The sequence below is a fragment of the Culex pipiens genome, chromosome 3 (genome assembly GCF_016801865.2).
Source record: "Culex pipiens pallens isolate TS chromosome 3, TS_CPP_V2, whole genome shotgun sequence".
NCBI classification, from domain to species: Eukaryota; Metazoa; Arthropoda; class Insecta; order Diptera; family Culicidae; genus Culex; species Culex pipiens.
Genome location: NC_068939.1, coordinates 62043975 through 62071186, shown reverse-complemented (window position 1 = coordinate 62071186; position 27212 = coordinate 62043975). Strand labels below are relative to the sequence as shown.

Genomic DNA, 27212 nt, shown 5'->3' with positions numbered 1-27212 from the left:
TTAATGACGTTTCGCGTAGGGACACTAGCGCACCAATTGATTTTGATGGCCGGGCAAAATTTAACCTCATTTTTTTCGTGTAAATATTATCGCGGGCGTCAATAATTAGAGTTCACGCGCGGTGATATCACCGCAGAAGAATGGCCGCATGACAGCCGCAGAACAAATTTTCGGTTGTTGTCAAAGGTTGCCTTGAGTTTTCACCTGACTTTTTGGAAAATATTAAAAACAAACCAAGTTGACAGCCAAATCAACACGGGATTTCAGTTCAACATGCAGATTTTTACACTGCGGTAGTTCGGCGGCTTTAACCTCCTGTCAGTCAAAAGGAAGGAGAATCGTGATTTTATCTCGCAATAAGCAATACCTACACGCAATAAATGCGCACGTAGAAAACTTAATTGGGTCCTAAAATGAAGCTTAGATTGCTAATATTATTGTTTACAGCGTTAAGATTATTTTTCTGAGTGCAATGACCCTTTGTACGACCACAAAGAGTTGAAAATGGATTTTTAAATCAATTTTGAAAAATTAACCTTGCGGTCCTTCTTGACAGAAAAGGTCCTACTTGACAGCTCGTTCCAAGGGGACCATAGTTGATCCATCGAAAAAATGTTGTCTTGTCATTTTTTTTGCATTAAAATTAAAAAAAGTGATCAGAAATGGTTTTTGATCGTGTTTTTTACCGTTGTAGACAGGGATGCCACATTTGAAGATTTTCAAGCACAGGCTCAATGCTCAAACGAATTGTTTTGCCATGTTATTCGATGATTTTTTATTAAATGAATTACTCACGAAAAAGATAACAATGTTTTGCTTCTTTTGCCAAAAATAGATTTGTAAAATATTATTTTGCCATCAAGTTAAACTCATTTGCGTTTTTGTGATGTGCCCGAAAATCTTGAAAATCTGGCATGCCTGGTTGTAGATAAAAATTGACATAAAGCTTTAGTACCCAATTATGGGCAGCATAGTTGATCCATCGAAAAAATGTTGTCTTGTCAATTTATTTTTTTGCATGAAAATGAATGAAAAGTAATCAGATATTGTTTTTAATCGTGTTTTTTACCGTTGTACATAAAAATTTACTTGAAAATCTACATAGAGCTTTTTTTTTGTTTTCCGTTATACATAAAAAATAACAGCGACGTTTCACTGTGAATCCATTTTTGTCATTTTCGTACAGAATAGGTCACGTTCATAAATCATAGCGATACCTTTTCATCTAAATCCTTGATTTTTGACAGTTTGAACAAAAACCAAAACATAAATATGGAAGGATAAATCCACATAAAGGATTTTGCTTGAGATGACTCATGCTTTCTATAAAAAAAAACTGAAATTATTGTTCAACAGTAACTTCCTGCTTTACTTAATGATTTTTTCGTCTAATACAAAACAAATGGTAAATTGCTCTGTCGAAATAATATGATTTATCGAAATTAAATTATAGAAAAAAAATCCATTCAAATGTTGTGGCAAATTTCAATACCTTTCTCGAGTTGCCAAAACGTTCTGCGCATGAAGATTCAAAACAAAAATAGTTTCATCTTGGCCGCAGATCGCGGACCCACACCCTTCACTGCAAGTTCCTTTTGCCGCATCCCGCGAGAACATCCTGGTGCGGGGGGCCTTCAGTGCGCTTGTCCGCCGAACCAAAGTGCTTCAAAGTCAGAAAATTGGCAGCGTGTCGTCCCTCACCCTTCTTTCAAAGTTCAGTGACAGTTCGCCGAAATCTCAGCAGGCCTCTGCTGATAGCAGCAAAATAATTATCTAATCCAGCACCGGGATCCGGAACGTGACGTTTCCGGTCGGGGTCGTTGCCCAGCGATGCGCAAGTACCAGCAGCTGGCCCTGGTCCTCATCTCGATTAGCTGCGTGGCCATTCTGCTGGTGTACAAATCGGAAAACAATCGTCTGAAGTATGTCCTGGAGGTGGTAAATATTTTCGGCCGGAGCGATACCGCCTCGTTGATCCGGATTGATAACAGCAGCCGGTACAGGAATTCGGTTCCGTACGATTTCGACAGTCCACTGCCGGCGTGGCAACGGGTCGGGGCCGACCTGTACGTCTATTCCGCCTACTGGCAGAAGAATGACCTCGAGGCCGGCGGAACCGTGGTCAGCTTGGCCGTCGGCCTCGAGCAGTCCATCGTGAACTTCAAGTGCCAGGTGCAGCACGGCGGAAAGGACGTCGTGCCGGGAAAGTTTCTCTTCAGCCGGGTGGAGAGTCCGACCGGGTCGGTTGCGGCGCCGAACGGGGAAGTGTTCACCATCTACAAGTTTCTGTGCAAGGTGAAGCGGGACTTTGGCCAGCCCACGGAGGTGGTGTTTACCGATGCGACGCACTCGATAAAGAGGTAAGGAGGGGGGAAATAATGTTTTATCATATTTGAATCTTAAAAAATCACCGATTTGTAATTTTACATCTAAATTCCGTCATCAGGGGTGACATTGGGTCTGGGGTGGGATTGGTTCATACAAATCTCTGCCTTTTTGTATGACCCAATTTCACCCCCAGAACCAGTATCACCCCTGATGACCGTTCGTATATTCCAATTATCCTTGTAATTTTCTCCCAATAGATGTATTTTTATTTTTAAAGTTTAAAAAAAATATAGAAGAAAAATCTTTCGAAAGATGTACTTTTAAAATATTTGACTATTGAGCTTGTTTATGAGTTTTTTCTTTTATAAAAACGTAACTTAATCCACCTTTAGGTGGTTGGTGCCTTCCTCTCATTTATAGAGTGATTACAATCCCCTAAAGTGTCCACATGGTTTATGGATCTCCCATAACGTGATCGCAGCACCTAAGAGGTCTAAATAAAAATAAGTGTCGAGTAAAAAAAACAGACTTCCTACAGACTTTTTGTCAAGATTATACAGACACCGCCTTTCAGGAAAATGGCATCCCTCTACATGGCTTTTCTCGTGGCGATCAGACCCGACAATTTGAGGTTATGTAAATTCAGACCATTTTTTTAACTGCTTGTAATTTTAGATAGGTAAGTCAGATCTTGAAAATTCTTAATCCACAAGAAAGGTCTTCTCATATGCTTTCTAAAAATATATAACATTTGAAGGTTTCATGAAAAAACCACCCTTTTTACCAAAATTTTAATTTAATATGAAACAGTTTTTTGAACATAACTTTTTAAATACATGATAAAACTGCGTGAATTTAAATAGCAACTTAGGGGACGTTAAGACGGATCTATTAAAACCATTCCGGCCAAAATCGGTTGAGCCTGTGACGAGATATTCCAGTGACATTGATTTGGTACACATGTCTACATACAGCCAAACACACAGACATTTGCTCAGTTGGTGATTCTGAGTCGATATGTACAAATGAAGGTAGGTCTAGAAGGTCTAACTAAAAAGTTCGTTTTTCGAGTGATTTTATAGCCTTTCCTCAGTAAAGTGAGGAAGGCAAAAATCAACGGTAAAATTTTTAGATTTAATTCCCTGAAGGATGTTTATTTTGACATTGTTCGAATATTTACCAATTGCGTTTTTTTTTATGTTTCTTCAATACTTAAAAAAACATGCAATTCAAATATTTATAACAAATTTTTCTTCTTGAAGTTGAATTTTAAAAAACGGGAAAATTGCATAAACAACTTTATTGCAAAAAAAAAAAAAAAAAAGATTTTCCTTTCTTTAAACTGAATTTTAAACAGTGCAGGCCAAGGGTAGATGATACCTAGGACTAGTGATTTTTCGCGATTTCGCGGAAGCCGCGTAACCCGTGAAATTTTGTAAGCACCGTGAAATGCCTCGAAATTTTAAATATTTCATTGAATATCGCTTCTCATTACATTTAAACATTATTTATTTTATTTCAAACACTTTACAAGATTTTTAACAAGCATTTCGGATGTAGTTTCCAAACTAAACTCGAGAATAAACAAAGAGACTCGAGAACAGAACACATTAAAAGGAACAACTCGTCTCTTTGTCTTCATAGTAATGCATTCTGCTAAAACGCTCAACCAAACCACAATTATTAAACACTACAATGAAAGAAAACACACAAAAAAGTTATTTGTTGAGCATTTGCAATGTATAATAATTTTCTGCAATTATCAACTGCAACTGCCTAAAATTTATTCAAATACTCGAATTCCTCTATTGTTGAACCTAGGAAAACAAATAATGTTTTATATATTGTTAGTTTTATAACACTTGTTTTACTACTTCTTATCTCAATGAAATTAAATTAAATTTGCTGAATCATAAATTTAACTGACGGAAATTCTCCAAACAAAATTTCTAAATAAATCCAATACATATTTTTCAAAATAATCATTTGTGTCAGGAGATTCTATCTGCTACTAACTTTTAAAACAATTTTCTGTCCATAATTACGCTAAAAGAGCTCATTTTTACATTAATTTTGAGCAGTTTTTAGAGTACCGCGAAATTGTCGTGAAATTCCAATGTTTTGTAATTGGCATGCCGCGAAATTTCGATGTTTTGCCGTGAAAAATCACTAGCCGTGTTGATCCTCTGCGGTTGACGCCCAGGCGAGGAACATCTCGGAAGGAGCCCAACTACATCCGTAGTGCTGTTAGATCATCTTGGTCAAAACAGTTTAGCTCTGGTTCCTTGCAAGTGTCCTATTTTTATACCTCCACGTTGGCTTGGTTTCGTCATCATGATGACACAATGTGACCTATAGCCTGTGGCCTGTTCTTGTCATTATTAAAAAAATTCCGCTGTCTTATTTTTGATTGTGAGCATGAGCATGAGCATGAGCATGGTTGACTGCCAATGAGCTGCTACTCCGTTATTGACAGATCAGCTGAAGTTAAACAATGAATCAAAAATGATCAGTGGGAGCCAACCATCCGTTCACTGTTTAACCTCTGAAGATCCCTACTTTATTAGTCAATACCGGCGCCCTCCCAAGAAGCCTGCAGTTCAACGAAAGGGAGGAATGTTAGTCCGATAGTTGAAGTTGCAGACTCGTCAAGCACATAGTTTTTCGCTATATACTTGTTGATACCGCTTGAGACCGTTGAATCCACAGCATCTCCTTCAAGCATCACGTGATTAATATTTTTTTGGGTTAGTAGGATAAGGTATTGGCTTTTCGATGCCTCCCGAGCTACGACGCTATGGGGAGGACTTTCATAACAGACCCGTCGGCGAGCCTTCCGAGCAACGATGCTATGGGAAGGTCTTTCTGGTTAACACACAAAATCACTCATACACAGTTATTTTGCTCCACTATTAAATCGACGATCCAAATTCTCAGTGCGTCTTTCGATCATTATGTAGAAATGGCTTTTTCACCGCAAAAAAATTAAACCTTATTCGAAAAATTTAAACACAATCCACCCGACGCCGTGCCTTCCGATCAACGATGATATGGGAAGGGCTTTGAAAATTACAAAACAATTAATTAAGTTTACAAAAGCACAACAAAAACACCAATTACTCAACGAAAAAGACACAAATAATTCAGTAAGACAAGCGCGTGGCCTTACCGCCCGCAATCGACTCTCCGCTGTCTTATTTTTGATTGTAGAGCTTAACCCCAAGATGGCGGCCAATATTTTTTTCATATAATTATTTTTATTTGGTCCTTTTCGGTACTGGGACCTGTTTAGGTCCGAATCGGCTTTTGTAATTACATTTTTCTTAAAGCTAAGACTAATTTGGCGGCCAATATGGCGGTGATGAAACGTTGAAAAAAATAATCATTTTTTTACTTAATACGCAATCAAATAGGGTATATGGCCCTATTTTGGACCTACTATGCAAAGCACCAACATAATTCGCATTGTTCTCAGGAACGGTCTTACTAATTTGGCTCGTTTCAGGATTGTTTTGTGCCTTAATTTATGCTTAATAAAGTGCACTATTGAAAATTGAAAATAATTTAACCATTTCATTGTAATAAGCATTTCAAGTAAAACATTTTGGACTTATTGAATGAATTTTGGAGACATCGCTGAACCTATTTTGGACCCACACTCTGATTGGTTGAAATTTTGACAACTCGAATTGCGGCGTGCAGCGGCAACACGCACACTTACAAAAACTCGCTTTGATAAACCAAAGGGCCTATTCACGATTATAATTTGGAAAATATTTATTTTAGAAATCAATAATTATGATAAAACAATGGATTTGAATTTGAAAACGTTTTTTAATTATAACTCACGCATCTTTAGCAGGTCTCTGTTCTATTTGCGTATTCTTACGACTTAATTTTTCAAGCATTAGAACATAAAAGACAACCCGTTATTAGTCGCAATAAAAACACCTCAACTTACAAAAAAAAAAGGTTCTTAATTTTACGCAGAGATGAAGTTCAAATATTATTAAACAATCAAGAAATTTTAAAGGGAGATTATAGCTTGTAACTTGGTGTGAAACTTTCTCATTTGTCATGTTAAACTTTAAAGTTACTTGACAAAAAGTTTAACTACATGTTGCACTTTTAAAAACAATGTAAGATTTGCAAAATCTTTGTTTGAATACCAGGGTGACTTTAATAGTCATAGTTTGTCTTGTTAAAATCAGATTTAAGGTGTTCAAACATTATTTTTACTTCGAACTTATCATCACTAAGGTTGCTGATATAATTTTTGAGAAAATCATTGATGTCAATATTTAGTTATCTAAATTTATATGCTTTTTAATATAATACATATAAATTTTAGGTAAAGTTGTTAAAAATTCAGAACTTTGCATGAAATTCGTTAAAACTAGTTTGTTTATTCAATTATCGATTTATATTACATGTTTAACTGAATTCAAAGAACGAATCAAAAGTTATCACATTTTATATGAAATTTGTTTTAATGAAAATGCCTTTAAATTAGGAGATTTTTTTAAATTATGTTTCAAAAACAAATAATATTTAATAATATTTATTATTTACAAACTTACTTTACCTTTTCCTAGTAGAAGATTGTCCGAAGAATCCGAAAGTGCATTCCGTTTTAAGATTCAAAATCATGTTCATTGAGAAAATCATGACACTTTGAGAAGATTAAAATAATGCTATTTATCAACATTTTCTTAATTATAGTTTACTAACTTTTTAAACTTTTCAAAATTTCATGAAAAATTCTTCATGAGATACTTTGAGCACTTCTCAATTACGGTCAGTATGATTCCATACAATTCCGTACGTATTTAATTTGTACTCTTCATTTTGCGGAAAATCTCAAACCTATCAAAGTCACCCAGTTTTACGATAATAAGATATGTCTCAAATCATAAAATTCATAAAGTTAACATCTTATTAACCTCTTATGCAATTTTTTTTCGAAGATTTTTATTTTTCTAGCTGGCGCAATGATTTCGTTTTATTTCTCCTTTCCGGAGCTTGCAGGAAATGATCCGGGATGGTCTGAAAGCTAGCTAGCAACATTGCAAAGTGCCCAAAGATTCAACAAGCTTTCCATCTATCGCAATTGTTTCATAAACTTCTTCATTCCAAATCTTTTAGTTTGTTTTTTTTCGAAATGATTTAAATTCAAAAAAAAATATAAATTTGTAAAGTGTGGGATACAGAAACACTTCAGAACAAGATACAATGAACAATCATCGAAATATGTTTATCAAATTCATGGTTTAATCGTGTTTCAAACATGACTGACGCGGTAAAATCTAAAAGTGTAATTTATTATGAGCCAACGCTGCCAATTGTGAAAAAAAACGTTATACCTGTATTTTTGAAAAATATAGTGCAAAAATCAGTTAAAACTTACCAAAAATATCACGATCTCCGACACTTATTTGTTTTTTTTTTCTCTGAATCAAACCAAATTTTGTTTGTTTTCCATTAAAGAGCATTTAAAAGGCGTGCAGATGACAATCCAAAGCATTTTTTATTTATAATTCGTAAATTGATCGAGAACTGATTAAAAAATTGATTTGTTTACAACTAGCGCTTAGCATCTTTTTAAAACTAACTCAAGATTTTTTAAATTTAATTCATACGACTTTTTCAAAAACCACTCGTAAGCAATGTTGACAGCTCCTGTCACGGTGACAGCTGGCGATTTAATGAACTAGACCCTTTAGGTTTTTCAACCGTTTCCCCTTCAATTCCAACAGGGTAGCCAGTTTGCATTTTTTGAAAAAAAAAAATAAAAAATATATGCAGCTAAATTGGTGATAATGATGTTAAGACAGAAATAAATCAACATCAGTTTAAATTTTGGGATTCTTTGCAATCGGTCCTAACAATCATCTAAATCTGTATCAACAATTTGCATTTTTATAGTTTAAAAAACATAGTTTCATTGTATCTGTTATTCATTTGCTTTTTAAAGCTTAGATTTCTTTCAAATAATTACAGTAAAGAAATGCAATCCAAAATATTAAATTAAAAATTTCAATTAGTTTCAATGAAATATCGAAATAAAATGAAAAACAAAACTGGCAACACCTTGTTATACATGTGTTGGTGACAGCCTTGAACCGACGGCAAAGTAGCTCCAAAAATTGATCCAACGCGGCTGATTTGAAAAAAAATTGAATTAAGTTTTTTTCGATAATAGAATAGTTATTTCAATGGTTTAGTGACGAAAAACATAAAAGAATTAAATAAACAACAGTTACATTGCTCGGAAACCGGACGAAATTGCTTGGTGTCAGTGCAAAACAGTAAAAATCTTCAAGGTGTCGAGAGCCAAATCTGATAAGCAACGAGGCCGGAATTTTTGGACCTAAACGATGTGCTAGGAAAATGGTAGGAAATACGAATGGCATTGGAAAAAGTGGCTGAAAAAGCGGAAATAATCAAAAATGTTAAATTTTTTGGAAGAGGTAAGCTACAAAACGATCCTGCTTACACTTTCTGTTGGTTGGATTCAGTAAATTCGTACTTTAAAAGCCTTAACTACCTCGATTAATAAAAATAGGTCCAAAATAGGTACTAGGTCCAAAATAGGGTCATATACCCTATTCAAATTTGACAAAAATGGGGTCGCAGAAACTAATCTAATCTAACACAAACGTAGCCAGTCCGATGAAAGCATGCTGCAAAGTCTTGTAATTGGATTACGCCCCAAGCACTTTTCTTGTCATTATTAATAATTGCAGTACATCCGAGAACACCCGCAAATATAATACAAAAATTAAAGCAGCCAGCCCTACTGCGTTGTGTTTACCGCAGAGAGGATTCTGTGAACGGATCACATTTCACAGAATCTACAGGGGAGGAAGGATGCGTGGACATACCGTACCAAACGCTCCGATTTATGATTGCATTGGTGTTTTGTAGGGTGTGTCTTTAAGTGTTTCTGGTGTGCTGTTATATAATTATGCATATACAAGTACACAACCGACTCGGTCCTAACCAGGTCCCAGCACCGAAAAGGACCTAATAACAATAATTTTATGAAAAAAATAAATAAATATACAAGTACTGCACGGAAACAGTAAACTGCCCCTGATCGCATAAATGTCCCATTTGCATTTTCATCGATTTCGAGTTATTGATGCAGTTTGGTTCAAAATTGCGTGCTCTTTCAAAAGAGCCTATAACATCCAGTACTTTGTTTTGGAAATCAGGAGAAAATCCAGTTTTTCCGCGAAAAATTAACACGTAGCCTTATGTGTGGGACAAACTTCAAATGCGTTTTTATCAGCTTGCTGTTTTTGCATATGGGACATTTATGCGAACATGGGCAGTACAGTCCAGACTCGATTATCCGAAAGCCTCAGAAAAAAATCACTTCGGATAATCAAATCTTCGGATAATCGAATCACGAAAAAAATATTTTTTTTCGTTGTCCAATTTTTGATTGTCGAGCTTTTTCTTTCTTTCTTTTACTGCTCGGACAACCTGCGGGTCATGAGCTGTCTCCAGATGCGTTTCCATCTAACTCGGTTCTGGGCTGCTTCTCTCCAATTCCGACTAGGAACTCCCACACTTTCCAGATCTTCCTCCACTTGGTTGAACCACCGTGCATGTTGCGCCCCCTTCCGCCGCGTTCCAACCGGCTCCGAATTGAACGCCAACTTCACCGGATTGATTGTCTGGTTCGGTTGGTGCGCATCCAGCGCGTCCGGCATTCTCGCGACGAAGTCCCATACAAACCTTCGGATAATCGAGGCTTCTATAATCGAGTCTTCACTGTATAATAAGCAATTTTTAAATGATCAAAGCAAAGCCGTTCAGTCAGCTTTGAACGACTTAACGAAATCGGTCATCCTTAACCATTCGCTGTACTACCCGATTGGAATGTTGTTGTTTATTTTATTAACGTGACTTTAACCTAGAGAGGTCATTCGTCACTTCCGATTGGAATGAGATGGAGAGAAAAGAGAGAGTATAACAATAATAACCCCTATTGGCCAGGCCTACTATGTGAAATTCTTCGCAGAGATGATTCGTTGGTTTGGATTAAGAGCGAGTCCACGAGCAAAGCATACCCATCTCGCATCGACCTAACCAATCTGCCTGAAATTTTCAGGGGTTGTTTGTACATATAAAACTAGCAAAAATCTGAACATTTCAGCCACATTTGTGAGATCCAAACGACGTCCCATACATAATGGGTATGCCCTGTTCGTGTACTCGCTCTTAAATTTGATCCCGGATATCCTTTCAACGGCGTGGACAATGGACTGACCTTGTTGCGTGCTCTTCGGTTGACGTCCACGTAAGGAACATCCTGGAAGGAGCGTAACTAACTACATCCGTAGTTCTGTTAGATCATCCGAATTATCTTGATCAGAACAGTATAGCTCTGGTTCCTTGCAAGTGTCCTATTTTCTTACCTCCACGTTGGCTTGGTTTTCATGATGACCTAGCTGGTGGCCTGTGGAAACGGATCGTAAAAGAGTCGAGACGGCTAGAAGAAAGGGGCGCGTCAATGTGGGAAAGGGAAGTAATTTGTGATTGTAGACGGTATTGTTTTGATTTGCAGTATGTTGAGTCAACTGCTGTGGATGTACCTGAGCATCGCAGAACGGGGTTTCTCTTCTTTCCATTTCAGCTAACAGCTATCTTCTGTTTATTTTTTTTTTCACTGATTTTCTAAAACGGCTTCTGTTTACTATCCTCCATTTGATTTCGATTTAACTTATTTAATTCTCTTATTTCTCAACGCTTTCCACTCTATTTTACCAATTGATGCTGCTGTAACAAACTGTCTGCTTTCCCTTAATTTGGCAGCGATGTCAATTTTGTTTATCATGTGCCTTTTCTTTATTTATCTATTTTAATAATTTCTCATCTTCCCTGTAAATTGCCCTCAATACAATCTAAGCTTGTTTGTTACCTCTATTTATTAACTATTGTTAATTTCTTTATCTACTTCATAAATTACTATCTTTCTTTTACTATTGATTCTTTACATAGTATATTTCCTTCACTGTCCATTGTTTTGAAACTTCACCTTTTTCTTAAGCAAGTGAGGTTCGAGCCCTTACTCAATTTATGGAATGATTAAAGGATTAACACAAATATTACTATTGTACTTTTGAAAAACTTTTCTAAAATGCTTAGGACCAAAATATTGTAACAAAACACCGCGACAAAAGAAATAGCAACAGATAAACACGACTCAACAATAGGGAAGATTTCAGGAGAAAACAATACACAGTAAATAACAACTAGTTTTTGAATTCAAACTAAAAATAAAACAGTTTTTGCTTTAATGAAAGTTGATAGGCACACTATAAATGGTTAGGCGCTTATACTTACATCAAACCCTTCTTAATGTACCACCCCCGGCCGAGTTAAAATGCGTAACCGGAAAAGAAGGTGTGCATGCCTGGCACGAACACTCAAAGCGTGTTCTAGCGTGCTGCTCGTACTGACTCAGAGCAAGGGTAAGATGTAGGTGTAAGGGCAGTGCGTGTTCGTCGGGAACCTGGTGCATAAGATCGGTCAAGGCCCGTTCTTACACTGAAAATTGCGAATTGCGAATTGCGATATCCTTTCAACGGCGTTCGATGATTGGTTTTTTTTAAATCATAATCTTTGATATATCGAATGTTTACCTTCTTAAGAGCGAGTTTTTCACCAATGTGTAACAGGTCGTATCGAGGTGCTCCGATTTGGATGAAACTTTCAGCGTTTGTTTGTCTATACATGAGATGAACTCATGCCAAATATGAGCCCTCTACGACAAAGGGAAGTGGGGTAAAACGGACTTTGAAGTTTGAGGTCCAAAAGACCTAAAAAATCTTAAAATTGCTCGCATTTCCGTAAAACTTCATCAATTCCAACTCTCTTAGATGCATTCGAAAGGTCTTTTGAAGCACTTCAAAATGTGCTATAGACATCCAGGATTGGTTCGACTTTTTCTCTTAGCTTTTTCTCATAGTTTTTCGATTTTTCTAGAACAAACATTTTACAACGTTAGTTTTACCCCTGTAGGCCGCCATAGCGGCACTTTTTGGTCTCAATTTTGTCATATTCGGAATCCTCGGACAATTTCACGTAAGTTAGAAGTATTGGAGTTGTAAATTTGATTGGAAAAATTGCCATTTAGAATGAATTAAAATATTTTTTAACAATTTGTTGGATTAGGGGTAAAACAGGTTTTCGCCTACTTGATACAGCATTTGACGTATTGATCACAGGGTAAATAAGATCTATTTCTTTTTTCAAAAATGTTTTATTTAATTATTTTTTAAATCAAAATTACAACTCCAATACTTCTAACTTATGTGAAATTGTCCGAGGATTCCCAATATGACAAAACACAACTAACGTTGTAAAATGTTTGTTCTAGAAAAATCGAAAAACTACACTCAAAAAACCTTTCACCACATATAGTCAAGGCTAAAAACCCAAAAATAGCATGTCTAACGGCAAATCGTGTAACAGGCCAGGTTTTGATGGATCTAGGCTAAATCAACCCTGCTGAGTCCGAATATCGCGGTCACGAAGCCCGATTCCTTAAGGGAAGCGAGATATTCAAGATGGCGACCAATATGGCGGCTATATAGAGAAGTCAACAATATCACAGTATGAAGGTTGTCGACGTGTCGATTTTAACTAATTTCGGGTCGCTGAACCCGAATATGACCATGAAAATCGGTCACGGTGACCCAGTAGCGTGTAATCCAAGATGGCGTCCAATATGGCGAATAGTGAATCTTCAAGTATTTTTAAACAACATGTAACAGGCTTGTGACCGATCAAATTTAACTAATTTGGGGTCGCTGAACCCGAATATGACCATGAAAATTGGTCACGGCGCTCCTTCCAAGATGGCGTCCAATATGGCGAAGAGAGAATCTTCAAGTATTTTTAAACAAGATGTAACAGGCTTGTGACCGATCAAATTTAACTAATTTGGGGTCGCTGAACCCGAATATGACCATCAAAATCGGTCACGGCTACCCAGGAGCGTGTAATCCAAGATGGCGTCCAATATGGCAAAGAGAGAATCTTCAAGTATTTTTAAACAAGATGTAACAGGCTTGTGACCGATCAAATTTAACTAATTTGGGGTCGCTGAACCCGAATATGACCATGAAAATCGGTCACGGCGATCCAGGAGCGTGTAATCCAAGATGGCGTCCAATATGGCGAATAGTGAATCTTCAAGTATTTTTAAACAACATGTAACAGGCTTGTGACCGATCAAATTTAACTAATTTGGGGTCGCTGAACCCGAATATGACTATCAAAATCGGTCACGGCGACCCAGGAGCGTGTAATCCAAGATGGCGTCCAATATGGCAAAGAGAGAATCTTCAAGTATTTTTAAACAAGATGTAACAGGCTTGTGACCGATCAAATTTAACTAATTTGGGGTCGCTGAACCCGAATATGACCATGAAAATTGGTCACGGCGCTCCTTCCAAGATGGCGTCCAATATGGCGAAGAGAGAATCTTCAAGTATTTTTAAAAAAACATGTAACAGGCTTGTGACCGATCAAATTTAACTAATTTGGGGTCGCTGAACCCGAATATGACCATGAAAATCGGTCACGGCGACCCAGCAGCGTGTAATCCAAGATGGCGTCCAATATGGCGAATAGTGAATCTTCAAGTATTTTTAAACAACATGTAACAGGCTTGTGACCGATCAAATTTAACTAATTTGGGGTCGCTGAACTCGAATATGACCATGAAAATCGGTCACGGCGATCCAGCAGCGTGTAATCCAAGATGGCGTCCAATATGGCGAAGAGAGAATCTTCAAGTATTTTTAAACAAGATGTAACAGGCTTGTGACCGATCAAATTTAACTAATTTGGGGTCGCTGAACTCGAATATGACCATGAAAATCGGTCACGGTGACCCAGCAGCGTGTAATCCAAGATGGCGTCCAATATGGCGAAGAGAGAATCTTCAAGTATTTTTAAACAACATGTAACAGGCTTGTCACGGCGACCCAGGAGCGTGTAATCCAAGATGGCGTCGAATACTTGAAGATTCTCTCTTCGCCATATTGGACGCCATCTTGGATTACACGCTCCTGGGTCGCCGTGACCGATTTTCATGGTCATATTCGGGTTCAGCGACCCCAAATTAGTTAAATTTGATCGGTCACAAGCCTGTTACATGTTGTTTAAAAATACTTGAAGATTCTCTTTTTGCCATATTGGACGCCATCTTGGATTACACGCTGATGGATCGCCGTGACCGATTTTCATGGTCATATTCGGGTTCAGCGACCCCAAATTAGTTAAATTTGATCGGTCACAAGCCTGTTACATATTGTTTAAAAATACTTGAAGATTCACTATTCGCCATATTGGACGCCATCTTGGATTACACGCTCCTGGATCGCCGTGACCGATTTTCATGGTCATATTCGAGTTCAGCGACCCCAAATTAGTTAAATTTGATCGGTCACAAGCCTGTTACATGTTGTTTAAAAATACTTGAAGATTCTCTCTTCGCCATATTGGACGCCATCTTGGATTACACGCTACTGGGTCGCCGTGACCGATTTTCATGGTCATATTCGGGTTCAGCGACCCCAAATTAGTTAAATTTGATCGGTCACAAGCCTGTTACATCTTGTTTAAAAATACTTGAAGATTCTCTCTTTGCCATATTGGACGCCATCTTGGATTACACGCTCCTGGGTCGCCGTGACCGATTTTGATGGTCATATTCGGGTTCAGCGACCCCAAATTAGTTAAATTTGATCGGTCACAAGTCTGTTACATATTGTTTAAAAATACTTGAAGATTCTCTCTTCGCCATATTGGAAGCCATTTTGGATAACACGCTACTGGGTCGCCATGACCGATTTTCATGGTCATATTCGGGTTCAGCGACCCCAAATTAGTTAAATTTGATCGGTCACAAGCCTGTTACATGTTGTTTAAAAATACTTGAAGATTCTCTCTTCGCCATATTGGACGCCATCTTGGATTACACGCTACTGGGTCGCCGTGACCGATTTTCATGGTCATATTCGGGTTCAGCGACCCCAAATTAGTTAAATTTGATCGGTCACAAGCCTGTTACATCTTGTTTAAAAATACTTGAAGATTCTCTCTTTGCCATATTGGACGCCATCTTGGATTACACGCTCCTGGGTCGCCGTGACCGATTTTGATAGTCATATTCGGGTTCAGCGACCCCAAATTAGTTAAATTTGATCGGTCACAAGCCTGTTACATGTTGTTTAAAAATACTTGAAGATTCACTATTCGCCATATTGGACGCCATCTTGGATTACACGCTCCTGGATCGCCGTGACCGATTTTCATGGTCATATTCGGGTTCAGCGACCCCAAATTAGTTAAATTTGATCGGTCACAAGCCTGTTACATCTTGTTTAAAAATACTTGAAGATTCTCTCTTTGCCATATTGGACGCCATCTTGGATTACACGCTCCTGGGTAGCCGTGACCGATTTTGATGGTCATATTCGGGTTCAGCGACCCCAAATTAGTGAAATTTGATCGGTCACAAGCCTGTTACATCTTGTTTAAAAATACTTGAAGATTCTCTCTTCGCCATATTGGACGCCATCTTGGATTACACGCTACTGGGTCGCCGTGACCGATTTTCATGGTCAAATTTGGGTTCAGCGGCCCAAAATTAGTTAAAATCGACACGTCAACAACCTTTATACTGTGATATTGTTAACTTCTCTATATAGCCGCCATATTGGTCGCCATCTTGAATATCTCGCTTCCCTTAAGGAATTCGGCTTCGTGACCGCGATTTTCGGACTCAGCGGGGTCGATTTAGTCTAGATCCATCAAAACCTGGCCTGTTACATGATTTGCCGTTAGACACACGAAAATGAGCCCTTTTTCGATTTCGTGCCTTGACTAATAGTTGCATGAAAATTCCTGTGGCAGCCAATTTTCGTCAAAAAGCAATGTTTTACATGAGTCATGCAACAATCACCATGCATTCAGGTCAACTCTTCTTGATTTTCACGCAGCATACACTCACACAACTAAATGTCACGTGAAATTCATGCCTGAAAATTTGGAGGCGTGGCTTGCAGTCAGCTGCTTGTTGGTTTGCATGATAATCATGCAACACCCGCATGGAAACTGGTATGGAAAAAATCCATACACCTTTTCATGCAAAATTGTGGTGAAAAGTTTAGTGTGTTGGGATGCTGCATGAATTTCCTGCCTGAAAATTTTAAGCCGAGCCGCCGAGCGTGCAAGTCGAAAGAAGGTCAGTTTGCTGCTGATTCTCATCAACTGGACATGGTTTCAGTTTTTTTTCCGGAGAAACAAAGCCGGAAAATTAGTAATGCTGGTTGTTCTCCGACTCCGATAGCTCTAATTTTATCGAAGTTAGTTCTCTGCGTACATTAGTAAGTATTTGCCTTACAATTTTGTAAAAAAAATTGATTAATTTTAAGTGATTTTCTTCTAGGCCACTGAGCCAGTAGCTCCAGTACCAAGTCCGGCGAGCAACTGTTGGTGCCATCATCATGCCCGTGCGTAACCTGCAGCCGGAAGGCGATGTCCAGAAGGTCCAGGACATTGAGGTCAGGGAGCCAAGCTGTGAAGTAGGTGACGAAGGTGCAGCCGCGTCAGGAGGTGAGGGCACCCCGCGAGCAGCAAGTGATGGACTGGAACCAATTCAGGTACCATATGTGCTTTTTAATTTCCTGCCATAGAAATACGAGTGTATTGCGATTTTAAGTTTTGCGATGCGATTGAGGTTGTGTCTAAGCGAACAAAAAAACAGTGATTGTGAAAATAAAATCTTTGAATAGCAACTATTTGTTTTCTTTTGTAATAACATTTCAATAACAAAAAAAAGAAGAAGAAATTCCCCACCCCCACCTCCCACACTTTGAAAACCATTAGAAAATCATTTGATATTCGCACTCCGATAAGGTAAGGGTTGCATGAATTGGCTGCAACCTTGACGTGAAATTCTTGTGATGTGGCGTATGATTGTATTGGTACATTTGAAAATGCATACAGCCTATCCACCAGAGGTTCACGTAGATGTGGCATGAACATCCATATGGAAAATAACCACATATAAATTCATGCAACATTGTGGTGAACATTATTTTGAGTGTATGAGAAAAACTGCGATTGGCCAAAAAGTTAACACCGTAGGCTTATAGTCCATGTAATTACCTATCTCTTGACCTATGGGAGTACGGGTGTTGGAGGCTGTTGCAAAAAGATATTAAGGGTTTAAAAAAATCCATTTTTGACAGTAATTTGCAAAAGCTAAGAGAAAAAGTCGAACCAATCCTGGATGTCTATAGCACATTTTGAAGTGCTTCAAAAGACATTTCGAATGCATCTAAGAGAGTTGGAATTGATGAAGTTTTACGGAAATGCGAGCAATTTTAAGATTTTTTAGGTTTTTTGGACCTCAAACTTCAAAGCCCGTTTTACCCCACTTCCCTTTGTTGTAGAGGGCTCATATTTGGCATGAGTTCATCTCATGTATAGACAAACAAACGCTGAAAGTTTCATCCAAATCGGAGCACCTCGATACGACCTCTAGAACAAACCGAGCAATATTTACAAATACTGCCTCTTAAAAGCATTTCTTTTGCCAGAAAAAAATATTTCAGCTTGAGTAGCATTTTGTATTTTAATCACAGGTTTCATTCCTCAATTCCAGATACATCCCGTTGCGCGTCATCGAGAGCAAGTCGATCCCGCAGAAGATGACGATGACGGCGTGCGTCGACCTGAACAACTACCTGGAGCTGGAGGACGAGTTCCGGAAGCCGTCGGCGGTGCTGCAGTTCTTCCTGCACCACCAGATCGTGGGCGTGGACGACTTTATCGTGTACAACAGCAACGCGCTGGACTCGACGACGACGGCGATGCTGTACAACCACGGCATCAAGATCAACCTGCTGCCGTACAACTTTCCGTTTGATTTGGCCAACAAGCAGCAGAATCGGCTGATCATCGAGCTGGACTGTCTGATGCGAAACTACAACGCGGCGCGGTACACGTTTGTGGGTGCGATCAACGAGTATTTGTACCCGAACTCGCGGCTGCGGAGCAACAACCAGTTTCTGAAGTACGCCGGCAAGGTGTCGAGCGACGTGACGCAGTTTACGGTGACGACGCGCACGATCTGCGTGGACAAGCGGCGGAAAATCTTCTCGGACAATTTGCTGTACGACGTGGACGCGCGGAACGATCGGCCGTTTGTGATTCACCGGCCGTTGGACTACAATAGGACGGGGTCGGCGCCGCCGGAGCTGGTCAAATCGCTCACTGTGGAGCGGGGCATCATGTTTGTGCACCGGTACATCGAGAACTGCGTCGGCAAGTCCGACCTGTACGACTGGAGCACCACGCTGGACGCGGACTTTCTGCAGTACGTGTCCGAGGTCGGCAAGGAACTGAACAAGCTGATCTACCGATAAGCCGGGCGGCGTTCAAGAAAAACTCAAAAGTGTAACTCTCTCTACCTTAGAAAACCATGTTTGCTCGTTATTTATTTCAACAAACAGTTCCCTTTGTGAGTAGTTTGCATTAGTTTTTTTTTGTCGTACAAAATATCCAACTCGTAGAGGATTGAAAGTAGCAAAATATCAAAAGCTGAAAAAAAGGGGCAGAGACGCACACAGCTAGGCAGCACAATTTAAGGAATATTCCTAGGCCTACAACAAGCGCGCAAATTAGAAGATGGAAAAGAGGGCCTCGGCGCAGCGCCATTTAGAAAATGCTAATCAACGATTTTAAACCAGAAAATGATCACGTAGTTTTATACACTTTTGATACAATCGCCCCTCCCAGAGAAGAAGCAAGTAACGATCGCGAGTGACTGTACAGCGTTCAATACTGAATAATTATTAGAAGGAAAGCAACAAATATCCTAAACTCCAATTCTCAAAATATCGACTTTCGAATTTTAATAATATAAAATTATCAATTGATTCAATTAATCCAGTTGCGTTTTATTTTTATTCTTTTTTTTTTGCAATCACACTTCTGACATTCCGTCATCGACTAAGAGACATTTTTACTTCGTTCAAAATCATTCAAATCAGACAGAGTTTGCACACCTTCGAGGGGCGCGCGTGTTTTTCGGAACGTTTTCTAAGCGTCAACTAAAAGAAAGAAAAATCAAATTCATTTCCACCGCGCCAAAAAGTTCTGCTCAAATATCATGCTCCCTCTACTTGAGCCGCTGCATGATGGCCGCGTTCAGCAGGCCGGCATCCTTGAGCGATTGGGCGCCGTCGGTTAGCTCCTTGCTCGGGAAGGTCGTCAGCAGGGCGAAACTTTGGGCGGCGTACTGGGGCCGGGACCGGGCCACGTACTGCCGCACGTTCTCGACCGTGTGGGTCTGGTTGAAGCGGGCCGTCAGGCGGGATCCGTCCGCCAGGCGAATCTGCAGCGTTGTCGTAGGTTGGGCGTCGTCCACGGCCAGCTCGGCGGCGGCACTCTTTTCGTTCTCCGCATTGTCCCCGGTAGTTGCTGCTGTCGCCGGCGCTCCCGACGATCCACTCTGCACGACGTTCGGCGCCGGACTGCCCAGCGTTTGGCCGCTTCCGCCGAACGCCCGGAACGGCGCCGACCGCTTGACGTAATCCTCGTGGCGGTTATCCTTCAAGTCCAGATGAATCATGGTCGGTCCCTTCGAGCGCAACTCGGCCGGAATTTCACCCCGCATAATGGACTCGAAGAATTCCTTGTTGGCCGCGTCCTCGTAACGGCGCAGCTCGCCGTCGTTGATGGAAAAGCCCTGCCGCCACAGGGTCAGCGTGACCACCTCGTGATTGTGGCCGGATGCGGCGGCACCGGCACTACCCGACGGACGGTTCCTGTCCGGGACGGCCTGGTGGTCGGTGTCGGTCTGACCCAGCCGGTAACCCATTCCGGCGTACAGCGACGAGCTCGAACTCGGGCTGGAATCGCCGTCGAACGTCTCCATGTGACCCTGCTGGGCCGACCGGAATATCTCCGACACGTAATCCTTAATTGGGTTCTTCTTCGGCGGCCCCAGCACCTGCTGACCGGAACGTTCCGAACCACCGGCGTAGAACGCCTGACCCTTTTCGTCCTCGTCCTCCGAGGAGGAATCGTTCAGCGAGGACAGCGTTGCAATGCTAGAAAACAAAAAGTTCAACAATTAACATTACGTGGCCCTCCCAAACCATTCCCCCAAATCGATGACCCGTACTTTGACGATTTCGGGGCCTTCTTGGCCTTGGCTTTGGCGTCTGAACGGGAAAACTGAACCGTGTCCATCGGAACGTTGTCGTCGTCCGAATCATCATCGTCGTCGTCGTCCAACGGGATGGGAGCTCCTCCCTCGGCCGGATCGTTATCCCCCTCGTAAAAGCTGGACAACGCAACCTGTCAAAAAAAACGTAATGTTGTCACACACCACCCCAGAACAAAACAAACGCAAATCCCAACCTGCAGCTCCCCGTTGGCCGCGTCCAGATAAAATTTGGCCCGATCCTCGGACACTCCGGTCACGTCGGCGAACTTTTTCACCAGCTCCTCGTTGTCGGACATGACTGCTCGGAATAAAAGGTAAGCGGGACGCGCGCGCGATTCGTGAACGGCACGGGAAAGATGGAATTGAGTAGCGATTAAACTTGGAATTGAATTAAAAATCACAAAACTTTTCTGCCCAAAACTTGCTGCGGCCGCGATGAATGACAGAACGGTTTTTGTTCGCGAAATTCGCTTCTCTTTGGTTGTGCTGGAGGAGGAGCAGAGAGGAGGACGGGAGGAAGCGTAAAAATGAAATGTCACGATTTTTTGCACAAAGTCAAAACAAACGAAGCGTTGTGAACGGAGCCCAAGCTTTGAGAACGTGATCGTAGGTTACCACAGACAAAGAGGAACAGATGAAGTTTTGCAACTTTATATTTAATTTAATGATAAAAACAAATCAAGCAAAACAATGTAAAAGGCCCTAAGTCGAAAATGTAAACAAACCACATTTTCTCTGCAAACGATGCTTATGGTACGTTCGTTTGAAGAGCCGGTGTGGCACTGAGTGCCGCACTCGTCGGTGCCAGTTTTGGTTCAATCGAACGTCATTTGTCAGTGCGCGTGGAACTCGCATGAAACTGAAAAAATATCGAGTGCGGCACTAGAGTTTCAGTTCCAAGATGGCGGCGAAACTCGTGCGGAACTAGCGCGAGTTTCTTCAAAGAAACACTTTGACAGCTCTGAGTGCGGCACTCAGTGTGGAACTAGCCATCAAACGAACGTACCATTAGTGTCTTAATCTATCGCAACATATCGAAAAAAGTATTAAAAGTTCGATTTTTGTATGAAAAAAAATATATTTTCCAAAAGGCCAATGTCAATGATACCTTGTTTGTTTTTAAAATCCTGATAGACCTGTGCTGCTAAGGTCCAATGTGGAAACTGGGTTGTTTTGTTTTGGAATCGTGTTAGTCCCAGGGACAAACACGATGTTGTTTGCAAACAAAAACGAAACCAACATTGGTCTTTTGCTTCAAAACTTCAATTTTAGCTGAAAATTTGAAAAATCGGGCATTTCTGGTCAATTCCTTCCCCTCAAGACTTGTGTCATCAAGATTCTATTGATGTTGGTAATGCCTTTTCACCGTTGCAATCAATCAATCAATAAATAGTTCTGATTTTGGTTCAGTTTGTTTTTGTGTTGTCTTAACCGATATTTTATGTTTTATTTCCAGAAGCAGCTCAAATGATGCTGGACGCTTCAGTAGCCACCGTTTATGAGTCTTATCGAGAGCCGCAACTCGACCAACAGCGGCCGGGTGCGATACTTCACGGCGAAGGAACTGGTCGAGCCGGTGGCCAAGGAGTGGTGGGATTTGGTGAAGGTTATTTGATTCAGAAGGAGGTTCAGAAGAAGGAGCCTTCGAAGGTGCTTCAACTTGGGAGGTTTAAGCTCCGGGAGAAATCTTCCGGTTCGGTCGAGGGAAGCTCGGATCCGGTGCGGACTCGCAACCCGTCGCGAATAAACCCGCAACGACTCCGGCCAGGTTAGCAACGTCAATGGCGGCGCGATTCGGGACGCGTCGACGCCGGCGGCCATCCGGAATTCGTTGGCCTCTCCACAACCAGCCAAAATGATGACCAAAATCACGCCAAAGCCGAATTCACGACTCTTTGACGACAATGACGAGAAGGAAGAAGCCTCGGAACCGCAACCGGGACGGCCTGCTGTACGACAAGGACGACGACAAGCCAAACGAAATGCTGGATCACAAGCTGGCCGAAGATCGTGCCCGGAAGCATCGTGAAAAGGACGCCAAGGAGGAACGCGAGCAACGTCGGCGACCAAGTTCAAGAACTTTTTCTTTGACGAACCGGAAACTTCGTCGGAGAAGAAGAGCTCTGCCAGTCGGGACAGAACATCCGACATCAAGAAGCCAAAGTTGGACAAGGATCAAGATCAGGAAGAAGATGAAGAGCGGAAGCGAAAGCCGGTGACGTACAAGTCAATAAACGATTTGTTTGAAAAGGTGGTGCTCGTGATTAGCGGGACTCAAAATCCGGAACAGGCCAACCTACGGAATCAGGCGCTGGCCATGGGAGTTCGCCCTCTATTTGGACGATGCGGAGCGCTCGGACTCGGCGGATGAAATCGTGAACGAAGCGCGCCGGCCAAAACAGGATCCGCTCAAACGGGATTGTCCGATGAAAGATCCCTCTCCCCGTAAGGGAACGGTCGAGGAAGCAATGGCGCATTACGATCTGGACGATGTGGCGATCGTGGAGGACGCGGAACAGCCACCGACGTACGAATTGTCCAGTTCGGACACGGAGAAGGAAATCGAGTGGGTCAAGTAGAAGCAGCGTGAGCAGACCAAGAATAGGAGTGAGGTGTACGATAAGAGTACGGAGGAGGAAGAGGGAAGAATAGTGAGGAGAAGGAGAAGCAGTTGGACTTTTTTGAGCGGAAACGGTTCCTGCTGAATGACGGGTGCCGTGGATGTGATCAAGCTGGAGCGGCTAAAAACTTTAGTTGCCGGTACAATCGACCAAAACTGAATGATCAAGGCGAGCCAATCTTGGTTTAGCAAGCACCTGGAGTAGTTTTTTTTTACAAAATTGATCCTCGTGCTGAAGACTTTCGTTTCAGAATTGCCGGGCATGCCAACGGTCACAGATCAGCCGATTGAACTTTCTCAAGAAAGCTTGCCGTTTTGAAGAGCTTGCTCAAATACGTGAGTGAGCCGAACTAGCAGTTTTGAAGAATCTTTTATTGATCATTGATGCGGTCCTAAATAAAGCAGTTTATATAGCAATAACTAAAATTGTTTATTTATTTATTTAGAAAAAGCTAGGAATCTTCGATCCACTGTTCCGGTTTACGGCTGTCCAGGTCGAAACCCTTAAGCAGACATTCCTGCTTGCTATCCGGCCGCGGGATGGAACGTGAGAGAATGGCTGTCAATCGGTTGGTTCAGGCAGTGAATTGGAGTATATATTAGATATTAGTGGAAATTTAAAAAAAAGAAGTCGTAGAGATTGGTATACAATATGTAAAGCGAATACTAAATATAATTTTTGTAGGGTTATTATTATTATGATGTTTAAAGTGAGTTATAGAACGGGGGAATGAGTAGGGATTTAGAAATGTTATGTGGGTTAGTGAGGTTAAATGTATTTGAATTGTAATGTATGTTTGTTAGTGATGATAAGGGGGGTGAATTAATAGAGTTGGGGTGTTTTATTGTGGTTATATTAAGAGTTTAGTTATTTGGTTTATGGGTTATGATGGGGTTGAGGGGGGGGAGGGGGGGGGGGTTTGATATGTGGAATATTTTGTGAGGGAGGTGGGGTGGGTAGATGGTTTAGTTTAATTGTTTAGGTTTTTTGGTGGGTGGGGTGGGGTGGATTTTGAAAGGTGATATGGGGGTTTGGGATGTATTTTTGAATTGAATATTTTTTTAGTATAGGGGGTTGAGTAAGTTTAGAGTGAGTTGTTGAGAAAGGGGGGATAATTTAGGATTTATGGGAAAATAGTTGATGGTAATTTTTAGATGAGTTAAGTAGGAAAGATTGAGGGATGAAAGGGGGTAATATTTTAATATTATGGGGGAGTTGAAGGATGATTTTATATATATGGATGGGTTTTAGGAGGATATGAAGTAAGGAGGGGGTGTAGTCCTAGATGACGAAGATGAACGGATGGTTGCAGTGAAACATGGCTGGATCGTCAGGTCGCGACGATCGGAAGCTGAACTCGACTGTCGCGGATGCCACCGTCGCGCCCTCCTCGTTGACGGTGATCTTGAACTTTACCAGCACTTCGCCGACCTGGACTTTCTTCGAGAAGCCGGAGAAGTTGGCCGAATTTTCGAACAGCTTGCCCATGCCTCGGCCCAGTACGGACTTCATATCGACGGGCGCGGAAATAATGCCCTTGTTATTGCCCCGCAGAGGATGTTCGGCGACGAGGTGAGGCGGGCAAGGAGTTTGTCAGTGCGTTGGATTCGGTGGGGGGTAGGAACACGAATATCGAAACGCGGGACGCTTCGTCCTGGCCGGTGTAGGGCAGCTCCAGGATGTGGCAGCCGTGCTTCTCGTTGGCGGCTGGTGGAGGGACGAACCGGTTAGGTATTTGACAGCACAGTTGTTGATTTTATATTACTCACCATGGTTGAAGGTTCCCTCGACGTGCATCATGTCGACAAACTCCTGGCGCTCGTTCGAAACGTAAAAGATCTCCTTCTTGGTCTCCTCGGGCTTGAATTTGCTCTGCCAGGTTCCCTACAAACGATCATTTCAATTAGCCACTGTAACTCAATCAAAGTTATTCAAACCCACCTTGAAGTAGGCAGCATTGGCGATCGCCAGCTTTGTGTTCAAAGTCCAGCTTCTCAATCTCCTCGATGAACTTGTCCTCCATGCACTCCTTGACCGGAATCTGCTTCCCGAAAAACAGCTTATCAACGGACACAAACTGAATCTCGTCCGCCTTGTTTTGCCCGAACCGCATCGCCAGAGCCTTCTTCCCCACATTGTAAGCCTGCCACACTACCGGTTTGTAAATAATTTTTAAAAAAATTACGTAAAACGAGAAAAAAATGACTTTGGTGCAAAAGACCTAACACGAAATCTCAATTTGTTTTGGTTTGGCCTGCAAGGCCAAAAAACAAAAGCACAACAAAAACAAATCCTGAAGTTGTGTTTGGCCGTTTGACATAGGGCCCAAATGGAAAATGAAACTCGCCAATGTTTACAAAGGCGATAAAACGCAAAGGGCTTAATCGATCCCGCATGTTGTTAACTTTTTTAAGAGGCCAATGTAATTTTATCATCAATTTTACAGCAATAATGAAATGTTTTCAGAAAATTGAATACGGGGGAACATAACAATACTAGTTTTGCGTTTTTTATATGAATAATATCCATAGTCAGCCAAATTAGTTTAAAATAGGAATTGAAAAACTAACCGCAGACTTCATCCTCGTTTTTCTCAATGTTTTGAAAAATGACAACGGCCGTTTTACAATGTTTTGCTTGAAATAAGCTTTATCGTTGTGAACAATAATATCAAAAATTTTAGGACCCAATTTAAGTCAATATTTAATCAATACTAACATTTCAAAAGGGCGTAATATTGAATATTTGGCCCTTTTGAAATTTTAGTCATGATTCAAAATTTTTAAAAATATTGTTTTCGGAAAGATCGTAAATTTCACTAATGTTTCATTTTTAATATTGAAGATCAGACCATTAGTTACTGAGATATCGACATTACAAAATGGAGGGTTGTTTGGGTGGAGACTTCAATTTTCCTGTTTTTTTTTCTTTGGGCCGCTATATTTCAGCAACCAGCGGTCCAATTTTCAATGTCTCTAAGATAATTTTATAGCAAATTTTCTAAACTTTGAAAAAAATATTTTTAAAATTCGAAAAACTTTAAATATTTCAATGAAATCCAACTTTCTGTGGCTATAAAGCTAGTACGGAGTTCGGAAGGGAAGGGGTCAAGAAACAGCTTTACGAACAGCAGAACAAAGGAGAGGGAGCGATTTCTTGGGGTATTTCTTCACTCTCTCTGGCTTGCTCTCGCCACCGTTGCTGCCCATTTGATTTTATTCTTGAACGGTTCCTTCTGAAGTGCATATACAGCTATATCTTGGAAACGGGGCCATTTATCATAAAATCTGTGAAGTACTTTTCGATTGCAAATTCAATTTTACATAAAAAATGAAGCAAAAAAAATTAAGTATGAAATTTAGTTTTTTTTATGGCTCAAAAGTTGCTGGTTTTTGTTTTGGTCCACGTGTCAAAAAATCTCGAAAATCTTAAATGTTTCTCAGACAAAAATATTGCACATTTTATGAAACTTTTGATTTTTTTTTTCAAAAATGGGAACTATTTCGGTTATTTTTTTTTGTAAAAAAGGTTAATTTAAAAATCGGCAAAAAAATTCCCGTCTATACCCTACATTTTTTTCTAAAGGAATGTTCCAAGATATCAAATCGGTCAGAAAAATCTTTCAAAATATACAGATTTTCAAAGATTTATGTACTGATATTGTATGCAAAGCTTCCATTATTCTATGGAGACTTGTATGGGCGAACCAATGACACAACATGTTTGGAAAGGCCAAAAAATAAAATCCTTTGCGGAATTCGGGGAAATTTGAATTTTTATATTCAAAAGGGATGTGAAAATAATGTTAATAGTGTGTAACCATTTTACCAGTTCGTAAACCTAAAATTTTGCCCAAGGCAACAACTCGATCCGACAACCTGGGGACAAAAACTTAGGATGACATTTTTAATGGCAAAACAGAAAATTTGTATTGTGATATATTTCAAATCAAAACACATATTTTTTATAATATTTTTGTGTTTTACGCTTTTATT

At 40.5% G+C, this 27212-nt stretch overlaps 2 protein-coding genes and 2 pseudogenes across 2 annotated transcripts; 2 read left to right on the top strand and 2 right to left on the bottom strand.

Annotated features, from left to right (window-relative positions):
- The first annotated feature begins 1529 nt into the window (after window positions 1–1529).
- On the top strand, window positions 1530–19310 carry LOC120426204 (uncharacterized). The gene is made up of 2 exons (XM_039590913.2): window positions 1530–2360; window positions 18026–19310. The coding sequence occupies exons 1-2, from the start codon at window positions 1831–1833 to the stop codon at window positions 18786–18788; spliced, it is 1293 nt and encodes a 430-aa protein (XP_039446847.1). The 5' UTR covers window positions 1530–1830; the 3' UTR covers window positions 18789–19310.
- LOC120426205 (NSFL1 cofactor p47-like) lies at window positions 19302–21102 on the bottom strand. Its single transcript, XM_039590914.2, has 3 exons — window positions 20791–21102; window positions 20552–20727; window positions 19302–20477 (listed from the first exon to the last, which is right to left on the bottom strand). The coding sequence occupies exons 1-3, from the start codon at window positions 20890–20892 to the stop codon at window positions 19544–19546; spliced, it is 1212 nt and encodes a 403-aa protein (XP_039446848.1). The 5' UTR covers window positions 20893–21102; the 3' UTR covers window positions 19302–19543.
- A 508-nt stretch (window positions 21103–21610) lies between these two features.
- On the top strand, window positions 21611–23744 carry LOC120426206 (DNA ligase 1-like; annotated as a pseudogene).
- A 745-nt stretch (window positions 23745–24489) lies between these two features.
- LOC120426201 (serine protease inhibitor 88Ea-like) lies at window positions 24490–25799 on the bottom strand (annotated as a pseudogene).
- Between the last annotated feature and the right edge of the window lie 1413 nt (window positions 25800–27212).

Bases quoted from the DNA above. Each gene is read 5' to 3' on its own strand.
- LOC120426205 (XM_039590914.2), bottom strand. From the start codon at position 20,892: ATGTCCGACAACGAGGAGCTGGTGAAAAAGTTCGCCGACGTGACCGGA. The intron at 20,728-20,790 runs GTTGGGATTTGC...TTTTTTTGACAG, and splicing joins CGGCCAACGGGGAGCTGCAG to GTTGCGTTGTCCAGCTTTTA. The intron at 20,478-20,551 runs GTACGGGTCATC...TTTGTTTTCTAG, and splicing joins AAGGCCCCGAAATCGTCAAA to CATTGCAACGCTGTCCTCGC.
- LOC120426204 (XM_039590913.2), top strand. From the start codon at position 1,831: ATGCGCAAGTACCAGCAGCTGGCCCTGGTCCTCATCTCGATTAGCTGC. The intron at 2,361-18,025 runs GTAAGGAGGGGG...CCTCAATTCCAG, and splicing joins GCGACGCACTCGATAAAGAG to ATACATCCCGTTGCGCGTCA.